Below are 20,664 nucleotides of genomic sequence, written 5' to 3'. Positions count from 1 at the left end.
CTCGCTCACCGCCCTCCTCGCCCACCGCCCCCCTCACCCACAGCCCCCCTCACCCACAGCCCCCCTCACCCACTCACCCACCCACTGCTCTCCTTACCCACGGCCCTCCTCACCCACCGCCCTCCTCACCCACTGCTCCCTTCACTCACCCACTGCTCCCCTCACTCACCCACTGCTCTCCTCACCCACTGCCCTTCTCACTCACTGCTCGGAGGCCTGGGCTCGGCCCCGCCCTGGCTTTTTGCCTTTGGGGTAGCCCACAAGGGTTCCCGGGGGGCCCCTGGTCCTGGAGGGACAAACGGCCGGAGAGGCCTCGAGCCTCTTCGTGTGGGTCCATTTCCAGGGGCTCCTGTCCCGGGCCTGGCCTGTTGGGGGCGCTGTCTTCTGTTCTCATGTTGGTGCCCCTGTTGGGTTGGACCCCGGGGTTGTGTGGGGTTCCTGTCCCAGTGGAACCCAGGGCCCCCTCGTCGGGGGATCCTGAAGCCTCAGCCGCGCGGAGTGCAGGCCCGCGAGGGGAGGAGGGTGCGCCCCGCGGAGGGCAAACGCCCGGCCGACCAGCTGCCATCTGTCCTCACGGCCACTCCTCCACGCACTGGCCCAGCGCCTGGGCCCTGTGACCTCAGCAGGTGTCCCTGAGCGAGGCACAGCCGGAGGCTCTGCTCCCTGCCTACCCAGGGGCCTCAGGCAGCCCCAGGAGTGTAGGGTCTGTGCACTGCTCACCACACACACGCACCCCAGCCCCCTTTGGGGCCCCTCAGGCTGAGGATGGGCCCCCTGCCTGCAGTGGTGTGTCCTCAGGTCCCTGAGGCAGGGGGAGAACTGCCCCCCACCCACCCCCATCTTCTCGGCCCGCACGCTGGGGAGGGGCCAGGGCAGCACGGGCAGGCCCTCCTCGGCCCCACGGCCACCGTGTGAGGCCTGGGAGACGCCTGGTCTGGCCCCACATCCCTCCCTCTCCTGTGTGAGCAGGTCCCCACCGCTGCCCTCTGGGGTCTGAGCCCCTCAGAAACTCGACGACCACCTTCCCTTTGTGAGTCACCTTTATTGACTCCCCCCAGCCCCCCAGCCCCCAGCCCCGTGGGGAGCGGCCTCGCGGGGCTGGGCTCCATCTTCCCTGCCCAGAGCTGCCGGGGGGCAGGCCGGCGGCTAGCAGAGCCGGCTCAGCTTCAGCAGCAGGGCCAGGCAGGCGTAGAGCGCGCACGTGGGGCCCTGGGCCTCGGGCCTCCAGCTCGCCTGGGGGGCGTCCGCCCGCAGCTCTAGGCCGCACTCCTCCAGCAGGGCCCAGGTGGGCACCTCCGGGCCCCAGCTGCTGCCCAGGAGCTCCGGGGGCAGGGACAGGGCCACGGGCTCCTGCCACGGGGTGGTCTGCTTCAAAAGGCTCTCCACCTGCCGGGACAGGATGGGAGGGGTCCCTGGAGGCCCAGGCATCACCCCCTCCAGGAGGTACCCAGGCCCCACCCAGCCCAGTTCGTGTCGTCGTCGTCGTCGTGTTTCCCCCCCCCCCCTCCCGCCCCGGCATCTGGGCCTCTCACCAGCTGGAAGGGCTCTGACAGGGCCTTGGTCTCCAGCGCCTGGGCCAGCAGCGCGTGCTGGGGTTCACTCAGCACTGCGGAGAGACCGGGGTGAGGGGCGCCGGGAGGCCCGCTGGGCAGCCCGCACCCCTGCCAGCGGCCCGCCCGGGCCCTCACCTGCCAGGGCTCCCAGCAGGTAGGCGACGGGCCTGGCCAGGTCCTCCACCAGCTCCCCGGAGCCGAGCACCAGGCACTCGAAGATGTTGCCGAAGGGACCCTGCAGGGTGTCCACCTGCCCGCAGCTCAGGCCCTGCTCCAGCTGCGGGCACAGGGGGGGCGTGAGCCTGCCGGCCAGGGCAGACCCCGGCCCCCGGCCCCCGGCCCCCGCCCCAGGGGCTGCTCACCGCCTCCTCCAGGGCTTCCAGGGCCTGCTCGTCCCGCAGCACCCGACTCAGGGCGCCCAGCAGCTGCTGGCACAGCGGCCTGGCCATGCTCTCCAGGTCCTGGGCCCAGGCCCGCACCTCCGCCTGCAGGCCCGGGAAGTCCTCCGAGGGCGCCTGCCGGTCCTCCTCCAGCCCGTCTGTGGGGACAGGGCCGGACTGCCTGGGCGCCACGGGGCCCAGAGCCCTGCTCCGCACGGGGGGCCCCCGGGAGGAAGAAGGGGAGCCCACCAGGTGCCCCCGGCTGGTCAGGGAGGTACTGACCTGATAAGAGCTTGAGGCGCTTAGCGATGGACCTTAAGAAGCCGGGGGACGGTTCCTGGGGCTGGCCGCCTGCTCGGCGGGGAGAGCGGTCAGCACAGGGAGCGGCCCGAGCCCACCCCAGCCCTCTCCCCCAACACGAGCCAGGGCAGGGGGGCGTGTGTGTGTGAGTGTGTGTGTGTGTGTGTGTGTGTGAGTGTGTGTGTGTGTGTGTGAGTGTGTGTGTGTGTGTGTGAGTGTGTGTGTGTGTGTGTGTGTGTGTGAGTGTGTGTGAGTGTGTGTGTGTGTGAGTGTGTACATGCCCCCTCAGCGTGTATGTGTGTGTGTGTGAGTGTGTGTGTGAGTGTGTGTGTGTGAGAGATGTGTGTGTGAGTGTGTGTGTGTGTGTGAGAGTGTGTGTGTGTATGTGTGTGTGCAAGAGTGAGTGTGTGTGTGAGTGTTATGAGACTGTGTGTGAGTGTGTGTGTGTATGTGTGTGTGCAAGAGTGAGTGTGTGTGTGAGTGTTATGAGACTGTGTGTGAGTGTGTGTGTGTGTGTATGAGTGTGTGTGTGAGTGTGTGTGTGTATGTGTGTGTGCAAGAGTGAGTGTGTGTGTGAGTGTTATGAGACTGTGTGTGAGTGTGTGTGTGTGTGTATGAGTGTGTGTGTGAGTGTGTGTGTGTATGTGTGTGTGCAAGAGTGAGTGTGTGTGTGAGTGTTATGAGACTGTGTGTGAGTGTGTGTGTGTATGTGTGTGTGCAAGAGTGAGTGTGTGTGTGAGTGTTATGAGACTGTGTGTGAGTGTGTGTGTGTGTGTATGAGTGTGTGTGTGAGTGTGTGTGTGTATGTGTGTGTGCAAGAGTGAGTGTGTGTGTGAGTGTTATGAGACTGTGTGTGAGTGTGTGTGTGTGTGTATGAGTGTGTGTGTGAGTGTGTGTGTGTATGTGTGTGTGCAAGAGTGAGTGTGTGTGTGAGTGTTATGAGACTGTGTGTGAGTGTGTGTGTGTATGAGTGTGTGAGTGTGTGTGTGTGTGAGTGTGTGTGTGTGTGTGTGTGTGTGTGAGTGTGTGTGTGTGTGAGTGTGTGTGTGTGCATAGCTCTGGCTGCCCCATGCTATGCAGGAGGTGCCTCAGCAGCCGGGAGCCTGTCCCATGCCCAGGCCGGGCTGGGGGTCCCCAGGCCTCACCTTTTTGGGGCGGCTGGAAGGTCCTCCTCTTATTGTCAGGCTGGAAGAGGATGTCTGACGGCCAGGAGGGAGCAGAGGGGGTGCAGGTTGGCCGAGGCTCTGGCCTTCCCTTCACCCCCTGGGGCTCCCCTCCCAGTCCCTCAGTGCGCCCCAACCTCCCACACACCCGCCCACACACCCGCCCAAGACCCCCGGAGACCCCCGGAGACCCCCAGAGACCCGCCCCGCCAGACGCCTGCACCCCGCAGCCGGCGTGGCTCTTCCCGGGCCTCCCTGCGTCTTCGCCCCAAGCCCAGCTCACCCCATTTCGACCCGTCGATAACCAGCTGGGCCACCTGGAAGGCGAGGATGCTGCCCTTGGGGATGGTGACGGTCCTCTTCCGGCTCAGGTGGCCCTGGCCCTGGCCCTGGGGGCAGAGCTGGGCTGAGAGGCCGGGGGAGGGGGGCGGCCGGATCCACCTGGACCAGGGCCCTGCCCCCCCCCCGCCCTCCCCCGCCCCCCCCCCATGGGCCGCGCCCACACCTGGAAGCACGTGGCTCCAGGCACCGAAAACCTGCCCGAGCCCTCCTGCCTGCGGGTCCGGGTGACCTCCACCTCCTTCTGCGTCTGCAGCACCTCCGTCACCACAAACACGTCCACCCCGCGGCTGCGCAGCTGCTGCAGGACCTTGTGCTCCGGCTGCCGAAGGCGCCTGCGCCGAGGGGTGGGCGGGGGTTAGGGTGCACCCTCTCCGCACCCACCGGGACCCGCCTGCCTCCCCGCCCGCAGCCTCCTGTCTCCCTGCAGGATGCCGGGTCCCGGTGGCTGAACTCCCTCCCTGGGTGCTCCCACCAGAGCTTGGGGGGGGGGTGAAGGTGCCGGGAGGAGGGACATGGGGACACCCCTCCCCGGGCAGCTCACGCGCTGCTCTCTCCCCCAACCCCCTGAGTTCACGTCAGTCTCCGCTTTGAGGTAACAGCCTCCCGGTGTCCCCGTGTGGCCCCGTATCCGCTCCCCCCAGCAGCCCTGCCTCCTCTGCCGTCCCAGCAGCCCCTGCCCGCCCGCCCCCCGTGATCCCAGGCCACGTGGGCTCCCCAGGGCCTGCCCCAGGTCTGGGGCTCACCTCTCCTGGAGCATGTTTTCCCAGACGTTGGGGTTCACTTGCAGCCCGCACACGTCCATGGAGGCGCTGGAGCTGCCGGACATGGCGGCCCCGCCCGAGAACCCGCCCTGCCCCGGGCCCGCCGTCAGCTCCACATGGCCCTGCAGCTGCCCGTCCACCGCGTCTTGGAATTGGAAGCAGCCAATGCGCTGGATGTCTGGAAGGAGACCGAGCTGAGGCCCTCTGCCGGCCTGCCACCGGCCTGGGACCTTTCTAAAGGAGCCGCCCTCTGGGGACGCAGAGCCCGAGGCCCGGGCGGGCGGGCGGGTGTGTGTGTGTGTGTGTGTATCCGCCATGGGTACTGGCTCGGGGTCACGGCAGGCGGGGAGGGGGGAGGTATATCCGCCATGGGTACCTGGCTCGGGGTCACTGGGCTCCAGGATGTCCCTGAGGGACAGGTTGATGCCCCTGTAGTGGGACCTCCAGAACCAGGAGCTGGGCGGCCTCCGGCCCAGCAGGCAGTAGGGCTGGAAGCTGGTGGAGCTCCGCAGGCTGTCCACGGGGACCAGGTCCCGGCCCTGGTCCAGCTCCTGCACCACGCTCTTCACCACCTGCTCGAAGGCGGACGCCATGCTCCTGGGCGGGGGCCCGCGGCTCGGGGCTGGGCGAGGGGAGAGGGGGCAGTGGGCGCTCGGATGCCTCCAAGGACCGAAGCCGCCCGCACGGTCAGTCCTGGGCGTGCTGACGGGCAGGACCCGGCACCGTCCCCTCCATCCCTCCAAGGAGCCGGGGCCCTCCGGGGACCGTTTCCCACGTCCCTCAGCGGGACGCCCAGGAAAGCCCTGGACGGGCAGTGAGGAGCGGTCAGCTTCGGGCCACACCGCCGGCTGCCACCACCAATCCGCCCAGAGTGGCTTAGGGCCACCCCGGAGGGCGGGCAGGGCAATGCTCTGTCTGCTGTAGCCACGGTCTCCCTGGCTGGGGTGTCCAAAGGGTGGGGGGTGGGGAGGGGAGAGGGAGAAACAGAGTCTCTGCTGCCGAGATGCGGCTCAGGGGCCAGCAATCCGGCTCCTCTGTGTCCAGAGCCTCACAAGCCCCTGGTGGAAGGCTGAGGCTCCAGGGCTCAGAGACCACGGCAGACCTGGGCCAGGCAAGGGCCCTCCAGGACCCCCACCCCCGCGCTCTGGCTGGTGAGGGGCCACTCTCCAGGGCCCGGGCTTCCCCAGGTGGGCCTGAGATTGGGGGGATTCCTCGGAGGGGGCTGGGGCCAGGCATCCCCGACCCAGTGAGAGCAAGCAGGGCCCGGGGGTGCCAGGGGGCGCAGCTCACCGTGACCTTGACCTTGGCGCCTAGGTTCTGGGCGCAGGAAGCCTAGTCGCGGGGGCCGGGGTGGCGCGGGCCGCGCTCTGGGGCCGCCAAAGCGGAGCGCTCCGCGGGCCGCGGCGGCCGCGGGGCTCAGGACCCAAAAGTGAAACTTGTAGCCGCGCTGGGACCGCCCAGCGCGGCCGGAAATGACCGGCCTCGCCCCGCGCCCGCCGGCTGAGCTTCCCGGCGCGGCCTTTCCAAACCCCGGGGCGCGCCCTGGAGGCGTGGGGCGCCGCGGACACCTCTCCGGTGCTGTGCGCGGCCAACGGCACATCAGACCGGGGAGGGCGCGCACGGGGGCGGGGCGCCGGGGTGGGGGTCCGGGCTGGAGAGGGAGCAGGAACCGGGCGGGACTTGCCTCTGGCGGTGGTTCCCCAGCAAGTGAGACCGTGCCCCCGCCCACCAGTTCCTCCTCGGGGGTGTGTAGCCTGGAGATGAACCGGGAGATGAACCCGTCACCTCGGCCTGCACCCAAGGGTGGATAGCAGCCGCCCGCCCGCCAGCCAGCGCACCCGGAAAGGAGCGAAGTTCTGGTGCCTGGACAGCACGGAGAACTCAAAACACCACCCTCACCCCCGGCCGGTGTGGCTCAGTGGGCAGAGCGTTGGCCTTCGGTCTGAAGGGGTCCTGGGTTCGATTCCCGTCAAGGGCGCATGCCTGGGTTGCGGGCGCCATCCCCAGGGTGGGGCATGCAGGAGGCAGCCAATCCATGATCCTCTCTCAACATTGATGCTTCTATCTCCCTCTCCCTCTTCCTTCCTCTCTGAAATCAATAAAAATGTATTAAAATAACAAAACAAAAAACCACACCACCATCCTCAGTGAGAGAAGCCAGCTCAGAAGCCAGCAGAAGCCACACACACAGCAAGAACTGGGGGTTTCCGGCGGGGGGTGTGTGTGTGTGTGTGACAGCTGTCGGGGCGCGGCTTCTTCGGGGCCCTGCAATGTCCCAGCCTGCGGTGAGGGTTGCACAACCCTGAGGATGCCAGCACCCACGGAGTCGGACACTCCCCAGGCGTGAGCGGCGGGGCGCCGAGTGCCCTCCTGAGGAGGCTGCTCTGAGACCAAGCAGCCGGTGGCACGCTCCAGGCCCCACAGCCTCCTCGCACCCTGGCGGTGGTTCCCCAGCAAGTGAGACCGCGCCCCCGCCCACCAGCTCCTCCCTGGGTGCGAATCCTGTCTGGTGCAAGGCAGCGCCTGCACCCCTCTGCCTGCTCCACCCCTCGCCTCTCGCCCCTAAGCCAGGAGGACACTGGGGAGCCCGCACGAGGCAGCTGGCCTACACTGCTCTGCCCTGTGCTAGGTGCCCGCCCCCCCTGTCCCCCCCGCCCCCTCTCCCCCAGGGCGGTTGCTGTGAGCCAAAAGGTGCCGTCCTGCCCTGGCCTGTTGCAGTGACTGGAAAGGCTGATTCAAAGGGGATGCTGTCGCCTTGCTGGCGTGGCTCAGTGGTTAAGCTTCAACCTAGGAACCAGGAGGTCACGGGTTCAGTTCCCTGACAGAGCACATGCCCGGGTTGCAGGCTCCATCTCCAGTGGGGGGCTTGTGGGAGGCAGCTGATCGATGGATGTTTTTCTATCATCATTGATGTTTCTCTCTCTCTGCCTCTCCCTTCCTCTCTGAAATCAATAAAAAGGTATTACCCGCCCCCGCCCCCCCCACCCCCACCACAATGTGACATTGTCTTGTGCAAGCAGAAGTCTGAAACTGCTGGGTACGCTGGGCAGGACAGGGCAGGCGAGGCCCTGGGGGTGGGCGGGCAGGCGGCTGGCCTGCTCCGACACCTGCCTGTGGTTTCTCCTCCTGCTGGGGGCCCAGGGGAGCAGGCCTGGGGCTGAGCGCCGCCAGCTGAGGGCCTCTGGGGCCGTGGGTGCCCCTGCAGCCTGGTGAGGGGCTCCCAGCTCTGGTCCAGCCCCTGGAGCCCCTGGCGGGTGTGAGAGGACATCCTTGTGGTGGTGACAGAGACTCCAAGAGCCTGAGGAGAGCTGAGTGTGAGTCCACAAGTGTGTACAAGTGTGAATGCTGCATGCACACATGTGCATTCATATGTGTGTTGCATGTGCATGTTTGCGTGTGTGTGTGTGTGTACCTGTTGGGGGCTGCATGCTGGATCCACCGGAGGGTCTGCCTCCTCCAACCACACCTGCTTCTCCCTGTTTCCCGGGCACGGCTCCGGGTGGCCTGGGTGCCGCGGGCAGGAGGGGCAGCCTTCTCTGGGTGGCCTGGTCCGGCTTCCAGCAGGGCTGGGACCAGCCGGTGGTTTTTCTGCCCGGCCTCGGCTGTGGGAGAATTGGGTGGAGCGGGCACAGAACAGCGTGCCAGGCAGGTGCCATCCACTGCCTTAGGCGGTGACCCCGGCTGCCACTTATGGTGACAACCCAAACAAGAAGCACCGCGTTGGCCGGGGCGGTGCTGCCTCCCCCCCACAGAGGACAGCCGTAAGGGGGCCGCTGGGGAGGAAGGGAAGGAGGGCGGCTGGGTGCGCTGCCATCCCTCCCAGGCATGCAGGAGGCAGCCAGAAGCCCTGGGGCACCCCGTGTGGTGTGAAGGTGGTGGGTTGCCCAGGGTGAGGTCTGGCCATCTAGGTGGGGTGCGGAGCTGAGGAGACACTGTGTGTGTGGGGGGGAGGCTGGGAGGCTGGGAGGGGAGCTGGCTCTAAGGGAGAAGCCACTGCCGCCGGCCCCTCTCACCGGCCCCGTAGGGCGCTGGTGACCGGCCAGGCGCGCTGGGAATGGGGCCGGGCGGGCAGGGACCTGGGAGGGCGGGCAGGGCGTTCAGATCCGGCGATAACCCGGTGCGCTGGGGGGAGCGCGGGCCGCGCCGCGGGGAGGAGGGACAGCGCTTCGGAGGGGGGTCGCCCCCGAGCCCGGCCGGGACGGGGCGCGGAGGCCGCAGGCTGAGGCCTGGCGGCGGGCAGCCGGCGCCCGGAACCCCGTAAGCTTCGAAGGAGCGCCCGGCGGGCCCGCCCCGGACCCGGACTCGGAGGCTCGCGGGCCGGGAGGTCCTGTTCCGCGGGGCCTCGGGGCGGACGGAGCTGCGGGCCGCGGATTCCAGAGCGGCCTCGGGAGCCCCGGGAGCCGCAGGGGCCGCCCCGCCCCGTCCCCCGCCGCCGGCGCCCGGTCTCCCGGCCCCGCACGCAGAGCGCCCTCCCGGCTCCGGCTTCCCGGCCGGCGGTGGGCGCGCGGAACCAGCCCGCCCGCTGGGCCCGGGCAGGGGCTCCCTCGTCCCGCCTCAGGGCCGGGCCCCGGCTCCGCCCCGCGGAGAAGGCGCTGCGGGCACCGGCAGGGCGACCACGCTTCGCCGGAGGAAGGATGGCGGAGGGTCCGGTGCGACTCCCGCCACCCTCCGTCCTGGTCCTCAGAGGCCGTGGGAATGCCCTGCCGACGGAACCGCTGGCTAATAACATTTTCTATAAAAACATATTTTTATAAATTTCAGAACGGATGGGAAAGGGAGGCAGAAACATCAGGGACCAGAGAATCGCGGACTGGCTGCTCCTGCACGCCCCCGGGGGGCCAGCCGGCCGCCGGGCACGTGAACCCTGACCTCCGGTTCACAGGTCGGCGCTCCGAGCCCCGCCCGCGTCTTCCAGGAGGAGCTCGGGCTGAGTTACGCCGGGCGGCGGGGGTCGGTGCGGCAGGAGATGCTGGGGTGAAGGACCTGCGGGGCCTCGAGGGCAGTTCTCTCCCAACCGCCCCCGGCTCCCGCTCCGTGCGGGACGCGGGCGAGGGGCACCCGTCAGGAGCGGTCCCAGCCTGCCCACCCCCTGCCCCTGCGAGCCCGGGCGCGGGCTGGGCTGGTGAAGGCGGAAGTGCAGACATGGGGGCAGGCGGAGGCCCGGAAGGGCTGCGCTGCGACTCGTCCCGGGCCCGCGGCGAACGAGAGCCCCTTCACCGGTGACCGCCGCGGCCTCTCCGCCCCCGCCCCGCAGGGCCGGCTCCCTGGCCTTTGCTCTGCGCATGCGTGGCCTGCAGGCGTTGCCAGGGCGACGGCGCGTCCCTGGCGACCCGGAGGCGGCCGGGCCTGGCTGCAGTGCGCAGCCTCGGAGCCTCTCGCGCCCCGCCCGCCCCGCCCGCCCCGCCCACAGGGAAACGGTCGCGCGGCGATGACGTCGCGGGGGCCTGGCCGGGCGTCGCGGACTCGGGAGATGGAGGAAAAGGAGCTGTTACGGCAGCAGATCCGCCTCCTGCAGGGTGAGCCGGGCCGGGCTGGGGTGGCGCGCCCCTCTCTTCCCCTCACCTCAGCGGGGATGTTCTCCGCCCGCCCGCGGTCTCACAGCCGGGCCGGGCTGGGCCGGGCGGGGCGGGGGGCGGGGACCCGAGGGGCTCCGGGCCTGCGGGGTCAGCCCCTGCCCCGGCTTCGTCAGGCGGATAACGCGAGCCTCTCGGGCGCTGCGGCGGGGCGGCGGGGCGGCCGCCTAGTAACCGGCGGGAGGCGGCCCCCCATCCCCGCGGGTGGGCGCGTCCCGGCGCCGACAGTGGGCGGAGGTGCCGGTGGCAAAGTCGCTCCCGCGAGGGCGGGGCCCGGTTTCCACGCGCCTTCCCTCCGGACATCACTCACTCCAGATCCGGCCGGCCCTGGCCTCGTTCTCCAAACTTTTGAGATTTCAGACCCAGGTCGGGCTTTTTATCCCTAACCCCCTTCTCCCCGCCCTCAGGCTGTTTCCACAGAGAAGACTGAAGTGTGTATGGGGGAGTCTGGGTGTGCTGGCCTTTGTGGGTCGCCTCTTGGGCTTCCGTCATGCCTGCCGCAGGCGTCACGGATCTGGGAGGGAGAGGGTGGTGCCTGGGGCCGGGGAGCCGGCTGTTAGCTGGGCTGTCAGCCCCGAGCCCCCGGCTGCCTCCTGCACCGGACAGTTGACCAGGGGCCTCCTTGGAAGGGCCGTGTGGTGGTCAGCCCACTGCCCTGGGTTCTCCCCGCTGGCCAGGCCTCACGTCCCTTGGGGAGGGCGCTGTGACATTCCTGTCGGGTGTTGAGTGCCCAGCGCTGTCCGTCATCTTCGCCCATTGTCCTGTGTAGCCGGGGGGAGCTTGTTAAGGGTCTTGCCCCAAACCCCTCTCCACCAGCGGGCAGCCAGGGGGCCTCTGTGGCTGGCCGGCCCTTTCTTGCCGAGGCATTGCAGTATAGGCCTTGTTGGTCTTTTCATACTAAGTGACATTGCTCTTTTTTTTTTTTGAAAAAAAATATTTTTATTGATTTCAGAGAGGAAGGGAGAGGGAGAGAGAGATTGAGACATCAGTGATGAGAGAGAATCATTGATCGGCTGCCTCCTGCACACCCCCTACTGGGAATCGAGCTCACAACCTGGGCATGTGCCCTTGATTGGAATTGAACCCGGGACCCTTCAGTCTGAAGGCTGATGCTCTATCCACTGAGCCACACCAGCCAGGGCTTCAAAGGATTGAGGACCCAGAATAATATTCCCAGCAAAGAGGGAAGGTGATGCCACAGGGGCGCTGGCTCAGGGTGGGCAGCCGGAAGCAGGACTGAAGCAGATCTGAGGGGAAAAGGCTCATGGGAAAGACAGGCCCAAGAGGTTCAGGCTGAAGTGTCGGTGGGTCTCCGCCAAGGAGGGGCTCGGGAGAGATGGGGGTCTATGAGGTGCCTCTCCAGAGACTGAGCCTCCGGGTCAGCCTGCGATTCTGTCTCCTAGGTCTGATTGACGACTACAAGAACCACCACGGCAATGCCCCCGCCCCAGGCCCCTCCGCCACCTCCCGCTGGCAGCCGCCCGTCTACAACAGCAGCAGGGCCTTCGGGGCGCGCTACCCTCGTCCGAGCCGCAGGGGCTTCTCCACGAGCCACGGGCCTGCGTGGCGCAAGAAATACTCCCTCGTGAATCGGCCCCCGGGCCCCCTGGACCCCCCTGGCGACTCCCTGAACCCGCCCAGTGATTCCTTGGACCCCCCCGGGGACTGTGCCGCGCAGCCCCCCCTCGGGGCTGGAGGCAGCCAGGACCCCACGCCCCAGCAGTATGTCCTGGAGAGGCAGGTCCAGCTCAGTGCTGACCAGAGCATGGTCATCAAGATCAAACCTCCGTCCCAGCCCAGCGCGGCTGGTGCCGCAGGTGCCCCCCGGGGCTCCTCGGCAGAATATGAGGACCCTCCTTGGAGTGACCGCCAGCCTCGGGGAGGGGAGGGCGAGCCCTCTGGCGGGCAGCGTCCGCCCGCGAAGCCGGGAAGGGCCAAGGGGGCCTACAGCACCGAGGACTGCCAGCTGGTCTGCCAGAAGGAGGCCGGCAAGCCCCGGGTGGTGAAGTCCGTGAGCAGCTTGAGTGACTGCCCCTCTGAGTCCCGGCGCACGGTCAGCGAGAGCGCCATCTCCGTCAGGGCCCGCCCCCCGCCCCCCCACATGCCCCAGCGCGGCGGCAGCGGGGCCCTGGCCGTGAAGGCGGGCTCTCGCCCTGTGGCCAGCTGTGCCGCCCAGCTCCTGGGAGACCGGAGAGCCGACGCCGGCCACCCAGACCAGCCGGCTCCCTCTGGCTCCGCGGCAGGCCCCACCAGACCAGCTTCTGGACTCAGGGAGGCCCCCGAGGCCTCGCTGCTTGTGTCCTGTCCAGCCAACAAGTTCCGGAAAAACAACTACAAATGGGTGGCTGCTTCGACGAAGAGCCCCCGGGCCCCTCGCAGGGCCCTCAGCCCCAGAGCCGCTGCGGAGAACGTGTGTGCCACGGAGCGAGCCGAGAAGCTGCAGCCCAGAGCCGACCCGGAGGCCAAGCCCAAGAAGCCGGCCGCGGGCGCCACGGGGGCCCTCCGCAGCAAGTACAAGTGGAAGGCCTCCAGCCCCTCGGCCTCCTCCTCCTCCTCCTTCCGCTGGCAGGCCGAGGCTGGCGGCAAGGACCGCGCCCCCCAGCTCCCGCCAGTCCCTTCCCGGTCCCCCCCGGGGGACAAGCCGGCCGTGGGGCCCAGGGGCTTGAAGCCCCCCTTCAGCGAGACCCCTGGGCTCTCGGCTTACAAAGTGAAGAGCCGCACCAAGATCATCAGGAGGCGGGGGAGCGCCACGTACGTGTCCCAGCGCCGCGGGCGCTGTGTGGGCAGTGGGCTGGGCTGGCACCTCCCTGCGGTGACTCAGCTGGTGGGAGGGCCGCCTGCCCTGATGGAGGAGGGGAGGGAAGCATCACTGCCCCTCCTGGTCTCTGCTTGGCTGAGCCTGAGTGAGAGGGGAGCTTTGTTGGTAGGGATGAGGCCGGGCTATGCTGAGTGCGGGGGCTCAGCAGGGGCGGGACTTGCCTCAGGCCCCAGCCAGGCAGGGCACGTGGAGGCTGGTGCCAGCAAGCCAGCCCGCCCGCCCTTCTGTTAGAGGAGGCTGCTGGGCAGCTTCCGGTCTGGCACGGGGTCTCTGGGCAGGAGGCTCTGTGCCTGGCCGGTGCTGGCTAGACAAACGCAGGGTTGTTGTGGTGTGTCTGCAGGAGGAGCTGTCCCCACTGGGCGGAAGGCTGCCCCACGGTGGCCACGTGTCCCCTCCCAGCCTTCACCAAAGATGGCACGTGGCCTGGGGTCAGGTGGCTGCTGCTGGCCATGCAGAGGGCCTCCCTCTGGCCATCAGACATGGCGCTGCCCCCCCCTCTCTGAGCACCCCTCTGCAGGTCCTTCTTACCGTCTGACCTTGGTCTTTGACCCCATCTGGGTGGTGGTGGCCTCTGTCAGGATAGACAGGAGGGAGCTGTGGGAATGGCGCCTCCTGTGGAGAGGGCTGGGGATGCTGTGGCAGCTCCTCTGGACACCCCGTCTCCTCTGCCCCCACCCCAGCTCCGCTGGGGGCTCTTGGCCTGCGGAGGGGAGGAGGCGGGGCCCAGGGATCGATCCTGGGATCCTCCTGCCACGGCTGGGAGCCTGCAGGCCTGGCTCGTGCTGAGGTGGGAACAGGGAGCTGGCCGGGCGGGCCTCCCGGGAGTATCCGAGTGGGCGGGGGTCGTCCTCCGTGGGGGCCTGTTGAGAGCTGCCGGCTTTGTCTCCGCAGCCTTCCTGGGGACAAGAAGAGCAGCCCCCCGCCAGCTGCCGCCGCCAAGAACCAGTTCAGCCTGCGGAGGAGGCAGGTCCTGCGGGGGAGAGGCGGGCCCGTCCCGAAGAAGACGCCCCCCAAGGGCCTGATGCAGGTCCCCCGGCACCGGCTGTGCTGCCTGCCCCCCGGCCGCGCCCCGCTCCCCACCAGGGAAGGTAGGAGGACAGGAGGGGCCCTGCGAGGGCTCCGGGAAGCCTGAACGGCCCCGCTGGCCCAGGTGCATCCCTGTTGGTGGAAGGAGGGGGAGGTGGTGAGAGGTGGCCGCCCAGCCATCCTGAAGGAGGAGCGGGCCTGGAGGGTCGGCTCTGCCCTCTGAGTCACTGGTGGGGAGTGGCCAGCCTGAGGGAGGTCGTGGGCGTGGCCCGGCTGTGAGGTGCTGGCAGTGCGGCGGGGGTGGGGGGGTGGGGGGGGTGGGGGCTGCTGGCACGGCGGGGCTCGTGGTGGAGGTCTGGGGACGTGGGGAGTGGGCAAGGGGGAGGCAGGGTCACTGGATCCGCCCTGGAGAGCCCAGGCTGCACCTGGTCCTGTGGGTCCCCTTCCCCACCTTGGAGCAGCGGGGAGTGTGGTGTGCTTGCCAGGGCCCAGTGGTCGGCAAACTGCGGTTCTTTGGCCCTTGAGTGTGGCTCTTCCACAAAATACCACGGCCTGGGTGGGTCTGTTTTGAAGAAGTGGTGTTCGAAGAAGTTTAAGTTTAAAAAATTTGGCTCTCAAAAGAAATTCCAATCGTACTGATGGTATTGTATTTGGCCCTGTTGACTGATGAGTTTGCCGACTGCTGTAGCCAGGCTGATGCCTGTGAAATAACGGAGGCAGCAGGGTTTGGGCCGAGCCGCGTGGCCCCAGGGAGCTCGATTGGGACCTTCGCCCACTGAGCGGTGGAGGTACCCCCCTCAGGGCTGTGCTGTGCCACGCCAGCCGAGGGCTTGACCTGAGCTGAGGGCCCGTGGGGAGCTGCCACCAGAGGGCGGCGTGGGCCCCAGAGGGAGGTGAGGGCAGGCTGCGGGGCTGGTTGCCCACCTGCCCTTCTTTGGCTGCCACGCCGTGTGCTGTGGCGAGTGTGGACTCGGTGGCAGGTGAACGGGCACAGGGAGCCCATGTGGTGCAGGTGGGGAAGCCCAGCCCCAGCCCCAGCCCCACGGCCTGCCTGCCGTGCGGCCAGGTGCCCAGCAGAGGGCGCACTTGCCCCTCTTATCCCTGGGTCCGTCTTTTTTCTGGTAATTGATTGCCTAATTTCCTATTTATGTGAAAGAAAGCAGATATCAAGTAATTTGCAGCAATAACCTGCTAATGCGGGGCCAGTATCGAAACTCCCCTGTTCATTTCAAGTGGCAGATAAAACACGAATCCATAATTATCCTCGCAAATTGGATTGTTTTAAATAACCAAAAGGCTGCGGCCGGAGAAGGCCGTCCCATCTCCCTGGAGCTGCTGTTGCGGTGTAATTGCCGCGTTCAATCAGTTCCCTGGCATTAGAGATTCCATCACAATCAACATTAAGCTTTATTCATTGTGATGGCTAAGAGCCGGGCCATTTCTCCTCTTTTTCTTAACTGGCAAAATTAATCAGGGAAAAGATTTTAAACATTTACCCGTGCGAAAGAGGTCAGCTCTGCCACTATATTGCTCAGCAGATAAGGGGCTAATAAAAAGAAAATTGAATTACTAATGATCACCAGGAACAGAGTGTATAAAACCTGGCAATCGCCGGTTCAGGGAGAGGGAGAATCAATTTTCCTGGGACAAGGTGTGCTCATTTTTTATTTTGGCGCATATTATCAGCAGTTTAATTTGAGAGGGCATAAACAGGAGGAAACAGTTAGGGAATAATGAGCCCGGAGGTGCAGAGCTGCAGGATATATGCTGTACACAATTTATTTGGCACAACAGATAATCACTTTAATTGAATTCAAAACTGCATTGTTCAGCAGGCTGGGCCGGGTGGTGAAGGTTCCCTCCCTCGCTCCCCTCGCTCCCCGCCCTCCCGGGGCCTGGCTCCTGGGCTGAGGGCTCAGTCAGACTTGGTGGGGGGCCTGGGCCACCACGTGCTCAGGGAGCTGAGGGCCTCTTGCCTTCCTCTGGTCAGCTGGCCTCTTGCCTTCCTCTCTCCCTTTCCCCTGGGCTGTCCCCTGGCAGCTGGGGGCGGGAGTGGGTGCCCGAGGCGGGCCGGGCGCTTGCTGACGGCGGCACAGGGGCCCGTGGGCCTGCCTCGGGTGGGCAGGCCGGGAGGAGGCAGGAGAGGAGAGCCTCTCGGAGGCCTCAGCAGCGGTTTCCAATTGAGCACCCGTGTGACTGTGGCCATCAGCACCCAGCCAGGTGCTCGCTGCCTCCCAGCCCCACGCGGGGCCGACGCAGTGCGGCGCCCAGGGCTTCAGGGCCCGCTCCCAGCGCCCCCTCTGGTCTCGCTGGGCCCAGCGCTGTCCCTCGGGCCCCTGATGGCACAGCTGCCCCTGTGCCCTGAGCCTGGCTCCTGCTCCCAGGACAGCCCGAGAGCTGTGTTCCCGCCGCTCCGTGGGGCTGGCGCCCACCGGCCCCTGGGCCCCCGGCTCAGGCCTTCATGGCGACTCCTGCAGCCAGTGGGCGGCGCGTGCATGGAGGCCACGGAGAAGCCACGGTGGGCAGTGTCACCAGCTCCCAGAGGCCCCACTGCCCCAGACAGGACACTGGCCATAGCCACCCTCCTCCGGCCCCTGCCTGTGGTCTGTCCACCGGCTCTCCTGGGCCCTCCTGTGGTCTGTCCACCGGCTCTCCTGGGCCCTCCTGTGGTCTGTCCACCGGCTCTCCTGGGCCCTCCTGTGGTCTGTCCACCGGCTCTCCTGGGCCCGGCCCTCCCTCCTGTGGTCTGTCCCTCCCTCCCCCAGGCAGGGCTGGTGTGGCCATACCTCCACGTGGCTGTGGGTCTTGGTCCCCTGGGGACAGCGCAGACGTGACTGGGTGGCAGGGAGAAGACGGGCTGGCCGGGAGGCGGGGAGGAGTGCCAGGCTGGCAGGGCTTCCCGAGGCCCAGAGGAAGGAACCTGGGTGCGGGCGGGGCTCCTGAGCCGGCGCAGGCGAGTTCCGAGGTCTGGGCAGGTGTCCACTGAGCGGGACTGAGCCGGCAGGAGGGCCCCAGGTCGTCTGGGGCCAACTTCCTGCCCCACCTCCCACAGGCTGCCAGGCCTCCCCGCCCCCGCCCCCGCCCTCTGCGCTCTCTGCTCCCTCCTCTGGCGGCCTGGGAGGGTCTGTATGGACCCTGCACTGTCGCATCAGTGCTGCTGCTGGGCTCTGGGCTCTCGGGAGGCGGGGACAGAGAGCCACGCTGCTGGTTGAGTGATGGCTGTGCCAGACCCTGCGCCCAGGCCATCCTCTCCCTGAGGCGGAGATGAGGCTGCGGGCCCTGGGCCTCCCCGTGTGGGCAGCAGCCTGCATCTAGGTGTGGGCCTGTGTGCCCTTGTGTGGCTTGCTGGGCACTCCTCCGGGGCTGTGCCCCGCCCCAGGCTCCCTGTCAGTGCGGGCTGAACACGGGGCATCGGCACTAACGGGGCAGGTGGGAGCAGGGGCGCTTCTCTGTGTCCGCGAAGCCCTGGTGAGGCGGCGGCCCGGGGGGTGAGGGGGCGGCCCGGGGGGTGAGGAGGGTGAGGCAGACCCTCTCCCTGCCTGTGACCGAGGCTCCGGGGCCAGCTGCCTTTGGGAGCGGGAGCGCAGAGCTGGGGCCGGCTCTCACTGCAGCGTGCTCTGCCTGGGTCCCCCTCGCTTCCCGCCAGGCCGTCACCTGTCTTTGGGGTACGCTCCTGAGCCTGGGCGTGCTGGGGCTCCCTGCTCCCCCAGTGTGATGGGGAAGAGGAGGGCACCCACCCCCACAACCTACAGCGGCTGTCGGAGCAGACCACCGTCTACAAGACGGTGCGATCTGGGGTCGGGCGTGTGCGGTCCCGCTCCTGCTCTGACCCAGGCCGTGCCGCTGGGGTGGGTGCGAGGGGTCTCCATCGCCCGCTGACAGGCCTGACAGCCGCGGCCGCGCGGGCTGACAGCGCTGTCGTTAGACTCCAGGTAGCGTGGGAGCGGCTGACACGTTGTTTGTCACGGAGCTGCCTGCCGCCAGCCTGCGGTGTGGGGCTCAGGTGACGCGGGCCCGTCGGCTGCCGCTGTGACTTGATCATCGGTAAGGGCTGTCAGGCTGATGCCGGTCGGTGGGACAGCTCGGCTGCAGGAAGGCGGTGCTGAGGGCCTCCGGCTTCTGGGCAGCGGGTGGGCGGGAGGAGCCGTGAGGGCGAGGCCCGGGCCGGGCAGGCTGCTCCTCGTCCTACCCTGGAGGCCCGGAGGGTCCCCCACCCCTCTGGGAAGCTGTGTCCCCTTCGCCCGCGGGAGCCGGGTGCCCCCTCACCTGTGAGCCGGGTGCCCCCTCACCTGTGAGCTGGGTGCCCCTCTCACCTGTGAGCTGGGTGCCCCCTTGCCTGTGAGCCGGGTGCCCCCCTCGCCCACGGGAGCTGGGTGTCCCCCTCACCTGTGAGCCGGGTGCCCCCTCCTGTGGAGCCGGGTGCCCCCTCACCTGTGAGCCAGGTGCCCCCTCGCCTGTGAGCCGGGTACCCCCTCGCCTGTGAGCCGGGTGCCCCCTCGCCCGTGAGCCGGGTACCCTCTCACCTGTGGAGCCGGGTGCCCCCTCACTGGGGCAGCCCCCAGGCACAGGCCAGAGGCTCTGATTGCAGCAGCGCTTTTCCGTTTGAAGTGCCGGAGCCGTCGGCAAGCTCAGGAAAAGCAAGTGATTTATTAGACTCATAAAAATTCATGCTTGCGATCCCAGTCATCCCGTCTGAAGCTTGTTAGAGCGCGGTCCCTGGCAGCTCCCGCCGTGTTAGCGGGCGGGGGGGGGGGGGGGGGGGGACACACCACGCCTCCTGCGTTGGCTGCCTTCGAGGCTCCTTGGGAATGGAGGGCCGTGCAGGCTCACTCGGAGTGACTGGAGGGGCGGGCGGCAGGGCTTTGCTGTCAGCGGGCTCTGCTCTGGCAGGAGGGGCGGAGGGCAAGCCCTGTGGCCTGCGTGCTCCGCCCCTGCTGCCCCTGCTGCCTGGCGGGGCCCGGAGCAGGGCTCTAAGGCTGGCGGAGGGCAGCAGGGGAGGCGAGGTCCGCGGTGTGTGCCCGGCGGTCTACAGGTGTGGCCAGGCTGGGTCCGTGGGAGTGGAGCCCCGCCCTCTGGGCCTGGCGGGCAGTCCCTCTCCTTGCCTGAGCTCCGTGTCCAGCTGTGCACCCGGGAGCGCCTGCCAGCCCGCCTCAGCCCCGGACCTGAGTGACGGGGAGCATGTTTACGGGGCCGGGTTCGGTGTGGCCTCAGACCGGGCTGAGCCGGACAGCCTTTAGAGCCCTGTGGCGGTGAGGTGGGCAGTGGGCAGACACGGGGCCCGGCCAGGTGGCTGTTGGTAAAACGCGACTGGCAGTAACTGGAGAAAGTGGAATGGTGCTGGGTGGAGGCCACCGCATTGGCCCGCCCCCTGGGGGACCGGCCGGGCACCCCTCCAGGCTCTCCATGCCCGGCCCCATCGGCATGTGGGGTGACAGCTGGATGCGGGGAGACTCGCTGTGGCGCCCCGCTCAGCTGGTTTGGGAGCAGTGGCCACGGCAGCTCTCTGCACCGACGCAGCTCTGGGCTCTCCTCGTTGAAGACTGGGATCAGTCATTCCTTCTCTCCCGTTATTGCCCTTGAAGCTCCACGAAAACCTGGACTCCCTCTCGGCTCCCGCTCCTCAGGGAGACCCTGAGGGCCGCGGCCTCCCTCTGATGGCTGTGCCTCTGCCCAGTGCGCTGGGGGCCGGGACCCTGCCACCCGGGGCTGGTGAGAGGGCAGTGAGTGCTGGGGGCCACACAGACTGCCTGGGCCCTGGCGCCGGCCGGCCGGCCTGCCTGCCGGTCCCAGCGGCTGCCCCGTGTGGGGGCTTCCGGGAGCTGCAGGCTCCTCCCGCGCCCAGGGCGGGCGGGCGTGGGAACCGGGGCCGGCGGGGCGCGCGGGGCGAGGCCCGCTGATGGATGGGCTCATACTCCGTCCCACACGGTGCCAGCAGTTTGTGAGGCTCGTCTTCCACTGCGGTAGTAAAGTTTTTAATTAGGAAAGCTAATGAGATCGATCAGTCATTAGAAGTGACCTCTGCGCGGCGGGCGGAGGCGGTGTGTGCGGGCCTGATAACGTGCCGGCCGCGTCGGCAATAAAGGCGCAGAGGGTTTGATCTGAGTGAAACGTGCCACGGGGATACATCATGCGGAGAAAAAAATTAGAGCCCTGGGAGTCTGTGATGAAGGGAATTAAACCAGCATCCTATCTAAATAACATGATTATCTACACAGACCCTCAGCCGGCGGGCCGCGGGCGGGAGGAGGCCTCGCCTGGCACAGATGCCCCGCCTCTGCCCACCTCTCCCCACCGATGGGTGCCCGGCCGAGCTGCCTGGTGTGGGCGTCTCCGGGGAGAGCCCTGAGGAGCCCTGTGCTGGGGTCTGGCAGGGAGCCCCTGGAGCAGAGCCCGAGGTGCTGTGCAGGCAGTGGGGGCCGGGAGAGCCACCTCAGGACAGCTGGGCATTAGCTTAGTGGCCTGGCAGTGCAGCGGCACCCGAGGCCGTCGGCCACCAGACGTGCTCCTCGAAGCTGTGGGGACATCGCCAGCATCAAGTGGAAGGGTGTGAGCCTCAGCAGGAAGGAAGCCGGTGTACGCACCCTGCATCACCCAGACGCGGCCAAGTACACAAACCTGCACCCCCAGCCTCCCGGACCGCCTGAGGGACCCTGGGTGCAGCCTGGGCTTAGGGACATGGTGGTGCTGCTGAGGGCACCAGCCCCCTCCCCCCCCCCCCCCCCGCAGCATCCCGGGGGCCGGCTCAAGG

At 67.7% G+C, this 20,664-nt stretch overlaps 2 protein-coding genes across 3 annotated transcripts in view; one reads left to right on the top strand and one right to left on the bottom strand.

Moving 5' to 3' along the window:
- Positions 1-1,027: 1,027 nt before the first annotated feature.
- On the bottom strand, positions 1,028-5,948 carry GSDMD (gasdermin D). 2 transcript variants are annotated; one of them, XM_084907236.1, is made up of 11 exons: positions 5,790-5,948; positions 4,876-5,121; positions 4,482-4,677; positions 3,902-4,070; positions 3,680-3,785; positions 3,379-3,432; positions 2,216-2,287; positions 1,916-2,091; positions 1,689-1,830; positions 1,533-1,606; positions 1,028-1,386 (listed from the first exon to the last, which is right to left on the bottom strand). In XM_084907236.1, exons 2-11 carry the CDS (start codon positions 5,090-5,092, stop codon positions 1,147-1,149), a joined length of 1,446 nt encoding a protein of 481 aa, XP_084763362.1. In that variant the 5' UTR covers positions 5,093-5,121; positions 5,790-5,948; the 3' UTR covers positions 1,028-1,146. The 2 variants fall into 2 exon arrangements, with proteins under 2 accessions (XP_084763362.1, XP_084763363.1); XM_084907237.1 differs by having other exon boundaries at positions 2,216-2,284.
- Positions 5,949-9,874: 3,926 nt separating this feature from the next.
- ZC3H3 (zinc finger CCCH-type containing 3) overlaps positions 9,875-20,664 on the top strand; it is a 33,492-nt gene continuing 22,702 nt past the window's right edge. Inside the window, exons 1-3 of the mRNA XM_084907219.1 lie at positions 9,875-10,015; positions 11,476-12,823; positions 13,782-13,978. Coding sequence (XP_084763345.1) covers positions 9,928-10,015; positions 11,476-12,823; positions 13,782-13,978 — 1,633 coding nt within the window. The 5' untranslated portion in view covers positions 9,875-9,927. The remainder of the gene's footprint in view (positions 10,016-11,475; positions 12,824-13,781; positions 13,979-20,664) is intronic.

Source organism: Pipistrellus hanaki, assembly GCF_964339955.1.
Source record: "Pipistrellus hanaki genome assembly, contig: scaffold_41, whole genome shotgun sequence".
Taxonomy (NCBI): Eukaryota; Metazoa; Chordata; class Mammalia; order Chiroptera; family Vespertilionidae; genus Pipistrellus; species Pipistrellus hanaki.
The sequence above is the reverse complement of the archived record's forward strand: the minus strand, read 5'-3'. Positions and strand labels throughout refer to the sequence as shown.

Coding starts and splice junctions, on each gene's coding strand:
- GSDMD (XM_084907236.1), bottom strand. CDS start 5,092: ATGGCGTCCGCCTTCGAGCAGGTGGTGAAGAGCGTGGTGCAGGAGCTG. Junction 4,071..4,481: donor GAAAACATGCTCCAGGAGAG/GTGAGCCCCAGA, acceptor CCCTCGGCGCAG/GCGCCTTCGGCAGCCGGAGC. Junction 1,607..1,688: donor CCTGCTGGGAGCCCTGGCAG/GTGAGGGCCCGG, acceptor GTCTCTCCGCAG/TGCTGAGTGAACCCCAGCAC.